Source organism: Mandrillus leucophaeus, unplaced genomic scaffold (genome assembly GCF_000951045.1).
Source record: "Mandrillus leucophaeus isolate KB7577 unplaced genomic scaffold, Mleu.le_1.0 Scaffold105, whole genome shotgun sequence".
NCBI classification, from domain to species: Eukaryota; Metazoa; Chordata; class Mammalia; order Primates; family Cercopithecidae; genus Mandrillus; species Mandrillus leucophaeus.
The window spans coordinates 2,628,133-2,638,222 of record NW_012098654.1 but is presented as its reverse complement, the minus strand read 5'-3'; the positions used below and the strand labels follow the sequence as shown (position 1 = coordinate 2,638,222).

The 10,090-nt window shown below is 43.7% G+C and overlaps 1 protein-coding gene across 4 annotated transcripts in view; it reads right to left on the bottom strand.

Annotated features, from left to right (window-relative positions):
- Positions 1-10,090, bottom strand: part of PARK7 (parkinson protein 7) — a 35,990-nt gene that overhangs the window by 11,288 nt on the left and 14,612 nt on the right. For 2 of the 4 annotated variants that reach the window (XM_011981437.1, XM_011981455.1), the window contains 3 exons: positions 8,521-8,622; positions 4,539-4,598; positions 2,954-3,023 (listed from right to left, as the gene is read on the bottom strand). In XM_011981437.1, the coding sequence (XP_011836827.1) occupies positions 2,954-3,023; positions 4,539-4,598; positions 8,521-8,622 (232 nt within the window). The remainder of the gene's footprint in view (positions 1-2,953; positions 3,024-4,538; positions 4,599-8,520; positions 8,623-10,090) is intronic. The other 2 variants (XM_011981448.1, XM_011981462.1) reach the window with 2 other exon arrangements.

Below are 10,090 nucleotides of genomic sequence, written 5' to 3'. Positions count from 1 at the left end.
CCGCCTCCCGGGTTCAAGTGATTCTCCTGCCTCAGTCTCCCAAGTAGCTAGGATGACAGACATGTACCACTATGCCCCGCTAATTTTGTTATTATTATTTTATTTATTTATTTATTGAGATGGAGTTTCGCTCTTGTTGCTCAGGCTGGAGTGCAATGGCGCAATCTTGGCTCACTGCAACCTCCACTTCTCAGGTTCAAGCAATTCTCCTGCCTCAACCTCCCAAGTAGCTGGGATTACAGGCATGAGCCATCATGCCCAGCTAATTTTGTATTTTCAGTAGAGACAGGGTTTCGACATGTTGGTCAGGCTTGTCTCGAACTCCTGACCTCAGGTGATCCACTCGCCTCAGTCTCCCAAAGCGCTGGGATTACAGGTGTGAGTCACCGCGCCCAGCCATGGCTGATCATTTTGCTACTTTTGTGGCACAGGACAAACTGACTTGCGGTTTTTACTTTCAGCAGAATCATAAGGAAACAAACTCAGCCCAAACTCTTAACTTTCTTCCTTTGTTCAAAGCATCTAGGACTGAGGCTTGCTTCACAGCAGCAGAGCCAAGGAAAATCAAACTCAAGGATCTGTGACGTTCTCTCCAAAGAGGGGTACACCTGCTTGGGCTGCAGTGACTGCAGTGACTGCAGTGCCTGCAGTGCCCTTTGGCAGAGATAACTACCTGAGCCTCAGGGCAGGTCAAAAGGCTAGTGATGAGTCTTGTAGCAAGCCCATGTACAAGACCTGCCAGGGTGGTCGACCGCTGTGGTTCTTCCCAGCCCCTAATGCCAGGGTTCTCAAACATTTAGGTCTCAGAATCTTTAGCTTTTATGTGGGTTATATCTATGAACATCTGCCATATTAAAAATTATTACTTTTTTTTTTTAGATAATCTTGCTCTGTCACCCACGCTGGAGTGCAGTGGCGCCATCTCGGCTCACTGCAACCTCCGCCGCCTGGGTTCAATAGATTCTCCTGCCTCAGCCTCCTGAGTAGCTGGGATTACAGTCACGCACCACCATGCCCAGCTAACCGCCCAGCTAACTTTTGTATTTTTAGTAGAGATGGAGTTTCACCATGTTGGCCAGGCTGGTTTTGAACTCCTGACCTCAAGTGATCCTCCTACCTCAGCCTCCACAGTAGCTGGGATTACAGGCGTGCACCACCACGCCCACGCCCAACTAACTTTTGTATTTTTAATAGAAACGGGATTTCACCATGTTTGCCAGACTGGTTTTGAACTCCTGACCTCAAATGATCCGCTCACCTCAGCTTCTCAAAGTGCTGAGATTACAGGCATGCGCCACCATGCCCGGCCAATTATTACTATTAATGGCAAAAACCACAATTACTTTTACACCAACCTAATAAAACTGGGAAATTTTTAAAACACAGTAATAGATGCTCAAATGATGGTATCATCCCACTCTGATGTCACTCCTGAAAGACTGAGAAGAAAAAAGGCAAACAACATTTTGTTTGAAAGACATGGTCTCAATCTGTTGCCCAGGCTGGAGTGCAATCATAGCTCACTGCAGCCTCTAACTCTTGCCCTCAAGCAACCCTCCCATCTCAGCCTCCTGAGTAGCTGGGACTACAGGTATGCAGCACTGTGCTCGGCTAATTGTTTGTTTGTTTGCTGAGATGGGGTCTATGTTGCCAAGATTAGTCTCAAACTCCTGGCTTTCAAGAGATCCTTCTGCCTTGGCCTCCCAAAGTGCTGGGATTACAGGCATGAGCCACCACACCTGGCCCCTCAGTAGTATCTGCTTTGACCTTGCAAGTGCACCAAAAGAACATTGAGAACCACTGACTGAATGTATCAAGTCCCTAGGACCTCTGGCCCGAAACTTCTTTTAAAAAGCCTACTGTGTTGAACAACATAGCAACATCTTTTGATGTTGATGTTTACCAAACCATCCATTCATTCATTTATTCATTCACTCTTCTGACAAATATTGATTTATTTATTTAATTTTATTTACTTATTTATTTTGAGGCGAAGTCTCGCTCGTGTACCCCAGGCTGGAGTACAATGGCACAATCTCGGCTCACTGCAATCTCCGCCTCCTGGGTTCAAGCGATTCTCCTGCCTCAGCCTCCCAAGTAGCTGGGATTACAAGTGCGCACCACTACGCCTGGCTAATTTTTGTATTTTTGGTAGAGATGGGGTTTCACCATGTTGGCCAGGCTGGTCTCGAACTCCTGACCTCAGGTGATCCGCCCACCTCGGACTCCTAAAGTGCTGGGATTACAGGCGTGAGCCACCGCACCCGGCCCTGACAAATATTTAATGAAGACCTACACAACAAGGAAGGTGCTGGCAAAAATTACAGCATGGGAAAAAACCAAGATGGTAGAACATCATCTGATATGAAAGCAACAAGAATGGATTTTAAAATGGCTATGAGAAAATAAAATATTACTAGGATACAAAAATGAGGCACATCTGTGAAGCACCAAATGTCCTTATTCTAAATTGTGTGGCAGATAATGCGGTGCCCAAGATAACTCGGCAGTGAGAGAATCAGAAACGCCCGGAAGCCAGCAGAAAGCACCACGGCTTCTGAATCTGCAGGGCAAGCACAGGGCAGAGCTGCTGCGTTGATGTTTGACGGATTCTTGCTGACTGTGTGCTGGCACAAAGACTTTCTGGCACAGAGACCTGCTGTAACAAGCTGTTTACTGAATTCCAGAGGGCCTTATTTTCCTCCGAGGTCAACCAAACACGGAAAACACTAAGTTTCACAGCACGTAGACCAAAGGCATGGAGAGGCAGAAAACGGAACAACTGTCCTCATTTCTGAAATGACACCAACTTCATGCCACCCAAACTAAATACACCAACACAGACACCCTGCATGCTTCATGAAGGGGAAGAGCTATTTGAAATCAAACCACCGAATGAAAGGCTACCCCACCCACCAATGACGCTGCAACACAGGCTGCCCCTGCACGTCACCTGCACAGATGGCGGCTATCAGGCCCTTCCGGTTTTCCTGCTCCTTCAGTATCTCCTTCACGGCAGCAGACTAGTGAAAAGAAAACCAAAAATACATCAAGTTAACACTAAGCCACTAACCAATCACTCACTAGGAAACTTTGGAAGAATTTGATTTTAGCTTAAACCACAAGCTCTCTGACCTATTTTCCAACAATATTTCTAAATCATTGGTATAAAAATGATCAAAATGTGTCTATATTATTAAACCCAAGCAAGGCATTTCTCATAAGAGAAACGCATTCCTCCACATGTAAAGATCAGAAGAAAGAAGCAATTTGACCCTTGCCATTTTGTACTCCATGGAGAAACAAACAGGAGGAGGGAATGTGGTGTTTTGGGTGTTTTCAGATGGCAGATAGAGGAAGAGAATCTAGCAGGAAATGATCCCTCATGTCTGACTCAACCCACTTCTTGAGTGCTTCTGGCGGCCCCAACTCTGCCTGCTGGTGTGCCCCTCACCTCACCCTGGCCTCTGACTCCTCGCATACAACTTAAAATGAGGAACAGTGGTCTCTGCTGATGGCATTTGTCATTCCTGCTGGCAGCCCTAGCCCCACAGCCTCCCCCATTTCAGACTTTGAGTAGACAATTTGCCCTTCCCAAAACACAAAATCTGATCATTCTTCTGCTGGTGGAAAAAAACTAAATCATCTTACTTTGGACTGTATTCACCGAAATCTGTTCATAACGGTTCCACCAATTCAGCTTACTTCCATGGCAATTTTTTTTTTTTTTTGGATAAGACAGGTTCTTGCTTTGCTGCCCAGGCTAGAATGCAGTGGTGCATTCACAGCTCACCGCAGCCTCAAACTTCTGGGTTCAAGCCGTCCTCCCACCATAGCCTCCCGAGTAGCTGGGACTACAAGTGTGCACCACTGTGCCCAGCTAATTAAAACAAAAATTTTTGTAGAGATGGGGTCTCGATGTGTTACTTAGGCTAGTCTCAAACTCTTGGCCTCCAGCAATCCTCCTGCCTCAGCCTCCCAAAGCACTGGAATTATAGGTGTGAGCCACTGCGCATGACCTCCAGAGAAAATATTAAAAACGTTTTTTTGAGGCTGGGTGTGGTGGCTCATGCCTATAATTCCAGCACTTTGGGAGGCCGAGGTGAGTGGATCACGAGGTCAGGAGTTTGAGACCAGACTGGCCAACATGGTAAAATCCCGTCTCTAATAAAAATACAAAAATTAGCTGGGCAAGGTGGTGCGTGCCTGTAATCCCAGCTACTCGGAGGTTGAGGCAGAAGAATTGCTTGAACCCAGGAGGCGGAGGTTGCAGTGAGCCAGGATTGTGCCACTGCACTCCAGTCTGGATGATAGAGCAAGACTCTTGTCTCAAAAAGAAAAAAAAAAAGAAAGAAAGAAATTTTTGAGTTAATGCTACAACACCATTTTGTTAATTTTAGTTGTTTCTTTTTTTTTTCACAGCCTCCTCCCTGAAACATCTGAATAATAACAAAATCAACAGAACACAAGCAGATGCTGAAATTCTTTAGTTTTTTTCCCCCCAGCTTTATTGAGGTATAATTGAGTAGAATTTTTACCTCAGATAAATTCTGTGCACCCAGATTACCTCCTGGTAGAACCACCACATCATACGGTCCCTGTAACAGTTTAAAACATAAAGAAAACAAAAACATTTCATTTCAACTGTGCATTAAAGTGACAGTCCAGTAACACTTCCCTATTTTAAATGTGGGAAGCACAGGAGATAGCCTAAATATCTGCCAACAGAACAGTTAAATAAATTAAGGTGTATCCATATGATGGAATGTTGTTTTAACTAGCAAAAAATGCAAAAAACCTGTATATAGTGACATGCAAGGATGTCCACGCTGCAGAGTAGCAGGGGTAGTATAATCTCCTTCCTGTAAAAGACAATGATATATGTATTTATGTGTAGATGTATGCGTGTATGAGTACAATCATCACAAGCACCCCCACCTGACATATTGTGTACACAGGTAGTCATAGACCAAGGAAGACACTCTAGTTGCTAACAGGAGTAGTGTGGGATGGGGCAGAGGTAGAATGAGAATAGGACACTTAACATTTTGACTTTATATGTGTCTATATTGTTTCAACTATTGTTCAATAAGAATGTACATGAGCAACTTAAAAAATTAATAGAAAAACAGGCTAGGCACGATGACTCACGTCTGTAATCCCAGCACTTTGGGAGGGCGAGGCGGGCAGATTACCTGAGTTCAGGAGTTCAAGACCAGCCTAGCCAAAATGGCTAAACCCCCATCTCTACTAAAAATACAAAAATTAGCCGGGCGTGGTGGTGCACACTTGTAGTCCCATCTACTTGGGGGGCTGAGGCAGGAGAATCGCTTGAACCTAGGAGGCAGAGGCTGCAGTGAGCTGAGGCTGCGCCACTGCACTCTAGCCTGGGCAACAGAGTAAGACTCTTAAAAAAAAAAAATTAATAGAGAAACAAATTTTAAGTAAAAGGCACAAATTTTTTTTTTTTAACATTATGAAAAATGTAACGGGGGAGAATTTGAGTATCCCCCCCCAAAAAAAAATCCTAGAAATCTAATTAATTTCAAACTTCCTGAAATTACAAAATGGAAATTGTTTTAACAATACTTTAGGACTTTTTATTTATTTATTTTTATTTTATTTTATTATGTATTTATTTATTTATTTTTGAGACAGAGTCTTGCTCTGTCACCCAGGCTAGAATGCAGTGATCTCAGTTCACTGCAACCTCCATCTCCCGGATTCAAGCAATTTTCCTGCCTCAGCCTCCCAAGCAACTGGGATTACAGGCACCCACCACCACACCCAGCTAATTTTTGTATCTTTAGTAAAGATGGGGTTTCACCATCTTGGCCGGGCTGGTCTCGAACTCCTGACCTCGTGATCCACCCGCCTTGGCCTCCCAAAGTGCTGGGATTACAGGCGTGAACCACTGTGCCCGGCCAACAATACTTTAGGACTTTAAAAAGAGGTTAAAAAAAAATCTAGTCATTAAACAAATTACAAAATAAAAATGTATTATGTATTTAGTGCAACCTATAAAATTTTTTGAGAGACACGGTCTCATTCCGTCACCTAGGCTACAGTGCAGTGGTGCAATCATAGCTCACTATAGCCTTGAACTCCTGGACTCAAGCAATTCTCCCACTTCAACCTCCCCTGTAGCTAGGACTACAGGCATGCACCACCACAGCCAGCTAATTTTTTTTATTTTTGTAGAGACAGAGTCTCACTACATTGCCCAGGATGGTCTCGAAACTCCTGGGCTCAAGTAATCCTCCTGCCTCAGCCTCACAAAGTGCTAGGATTTCAGGTGTGAACCACTGTGGCGGGCTTAGAATCCCTTTTAAGACCATAAACATCCTACTGTTGATTCAAAACCAAGCAAAGCTCAAAACTCAAAAGAAAATGTGTAAAGTATAGAATTAATTTTACCCCTTTTAGAATCTGCACTGAAGAACAAAAACACACAAAAGGTAACACCACTTTCTCAAAAAACTACAGTAAACAGAACTACCATATGGTCTAGAATCCCACTACTGGGAAAGCAGCCAACGGAAAGGAAATCAGTATACTGAAGAGGCACCTGCACCCCCTTGTTTACTGCACCAATACTCACACTAGCCAAGACATGAAATCAACCTAGGTCCAACAACAGATGAATGCATAAAGAAAATGTGAATATGGCATTTATACACAATGGAATACTATCCAGCCATAAAAAAGAATGAAATCTTGTCATTTGTGACTACAAGAATGAAACTAGAGGACATTATATTAAGTGAAAGAAGCCAGGAACAGCAAATTAAACACTCCATGTTCTCACTCATAAGTGAAAGCTAAAAAAAAATTGATCACATAGAAGTACAATGTAGGACAGAGGATATTAGAGGCTGGGGAGGATAGAAGAAAGTGGGGATAGGGAGAGATTTGTTAAAAGATACAAAATTATAGCTAGATAGGAGGAATAGGTTCTAGTGTTCTATACCCCTGTAGGATGACTGTAGTTAACAATCACAGCTTCAAATAGTTAGGAGGATATTGAACGTTCCCAACACAAAGAAACGTTTGAGATGATGGATATGCTAATTACTCTGATCCAATCACTATATATTATGCACGGAAACATCACGCACCCCATGAATATGTACACTTATTATCTGTCGATTGAAAATAAACGTAATCACTGTTTTAAAATGGCCAGACACCGTATGACACAAACACAAACAGAAATGAAAAAAAAATTATTATTATTATTTTTGAGACAGGGTCTCGCTCTGTCACCCAGGCTGAGGGCAATGGCACAATCACAGTTCGCTGCAGTCTCAAATTCCTGGGCTCGAGCAATCGTCTGAGCCCAAGTGATCCTCTTGCCTCAGCCTCTTGAGGAGCTAGAACTACAGGCGTGCACCACCATGCCTGGCTTTTAACATTTTTAATTTGCAGAGAAAGGGTCTCACTATCTTGCCCGGGGTGGTCTCAAACTCCTGGCCCCAAGTGATCCTCCCACTTTGGCCTCCTAAAGTGCTGGGATTACAGGTGAGCCACTGCACTTGGCCTGGAATATTTACTTCTGCTTGTCATTTTTAATTTGTTTCAACAAATCATATGTAAATACCAACAGTCTAATTTTCTACAATCCAGTAATGAAAAATCTGAACTTATTAGAAAGGATTAAACTTCTTCCTATGTATCTGAGGACAGCACAGGGAATCGCACTCCAGGTTCCTCAGCAGTGCACAACCAGCCATTCGTGAGCCAACTCTGCCTCCTTTCCTGCCATGACTCTGCTGTCAGAGGGTACAGTCCACACTCCTGTCACCCTGCCTGACGATGGAGTCTGCAAAAGCGCCTGTGGGGGAGCATGTTTCTGAGGAAAGGGATGCTAGCTTCCAGAAGTGTCCATCGTCCTTAAACGTAAGAGTCATAATTCTAAAGATACTGAAAAAGGAACACAACTAACGTGGAACTCTGAAAGTATCTTTAGAAAAAAGAATAATGGCCGGACATGGCACATGCCTGTATTCCCAGCTACTTGGGGGGTTGAGGTGGGAGGATTGCTTGAACCTGGGAGGTTGAGGCTGCAGTGAGCTGTGACTACACCACTGGACTCCAGCCTAGGGGACAGAGCGGGATCATGCCTCTAAAAAAGAAAAAAAAGAATGGAAAATGTGGCAGTTGATTTATAGCAGGTGAAAATGTGTAATAGGAGGCAAAGATGCCTGTGTAAGCCGGAAGAATACTGATGGGAGAACAATGCAGCCATCCATCCAAGCACCAACTCAACCATCTCGCCACACGTCCAACCGGCCACCTATCTACCCAGCCACCCACCTACTGAGCACATTCAGTATCAAGCAATTGCCACATTCTATGGATATAGAATAGAAAGACAAAATCCTCACCCTCTTAATCTGTCAGGGGAAGACATTCAAGCAAAATCATTTTCTAAAATGAGTCTGTGCTAACAACAGTCTTAGACGTTTCAAGAAACAAAGAAGCCGTATGAAGGAATACCTCCATGTATGGATTACAAACCTCTTTTTTTGCATCTTCAAGACTGGCATCAGGACAAATGACCACATCACGGCTACACTGTACTGGGTCTTTTCCAGCCAGACCTGCAACGGTGACCTTAATCTACAAGAAAGATGTTATCATAGTTAAGAACACTGAAACATAAATTCAGAGTAACACTGTCTTTAAAAAAAAATAGAGATGGGGTCTCACCCTGTCACCTGGGCTAGAGGGCAGTAACACAATCATAGCTCACTGCAGCCTCCAGCTCCTGCGCTTAAACGATCCTCCTGCTTCAGCCTCCCAAGTAGCTGTGATTACAGACATGAGCCACCACACCCAGCTAGAGTAACATTTACACAGCTGCCCTGTTTGAAAGTAACATGGTAGGAAATACTGCACCACAACTATATCAAATGTGAACTAATACATTGGCTAAATATATTTAATAACTAGGTCTGCCCTGGTTTGCCTGGACAGACTCTCTTTATGGCTGCTGCCCTGTCCTGTGTGACTGGACATCCTTTCTCCCACAAACGTTCTGGTTTGGGTGACCAGTTATATGATCATCCTGTTAATAACTCACCTTGCAAGTTTACTGTTGCCATTTAAACCTCATGGTATTTTTGTAAAATAGAAATGCAAGTCAAAACAATGAAATACTGCTTTATCTTTCAAAAATTTTTAAAGTCAACAATACCAAGAGCTGGCACTGGGAAAGTGGGAATTTTCCTACATTGCTGGTGGGACTACAAACTGGGACACTGGAGAGCAACTTGGCAAAACCTAGTCATGCTGACTATGGGCAGTCCTTCGGCCTAGTAATTCTACTTTTAGATATATAACCTCAAAAAACTTCCACACATTTGCACAAGTAAACCGACACAAGAATACTTATTACAGAATTGTAATGCTGTAATTAGAGGAATGGGTAGATTATGGCATTCAGTGCAACATCAGGCAGCAATTTTAAATGAATAAACTAAATCGACATAATGTCTTCATTTCTGAGAACCAGAGGAGTATAGGGTTAACAGACTCTGGGGCCAGGCTGCCTGGGTCTGAGTTCCGGCTTTTGGACTTACTGTGTGACATGGGTACATTATTTAATGTCTCTGTACCTCAGTTTCTTCAACCATAAAATGAGGATGGCGATATCTAACTCACAGGGTTGTTGTAAGGTTTATCAGCACTTAGAATGATGCCTGGCACAGAGTTAGTTCTACTTCAGTGTTCACTATTGTTAGAGAGAGAGAGAGAATATATAAACATGCAAAATGAGAACCACGGTCAAACACTACCTTAAAGGCAGGTGCGGTAGCTCATACCTGTAATCACAGCATTTTGGGAGGCCGAGGCGGGTGGATCATGAGGTCAAGAGTTCAAGACCAGCCTGGCCAAGATGGTGAAACCCCATCTACTAAAAATACAAAAAATTAGCCAGGCATGGTGGCGCGGGCGCCTGTAATCCCAGCTACTTGGGAGGCTAAGGCAGAGAACTGCTTGAACCCAGGAGGCAGAGGTTGCAGTGAGCCGAGGTCGCACCACTGCACTCCAGCCTGGGCGACAGAGCGAGACTCTGTCTCAAGAA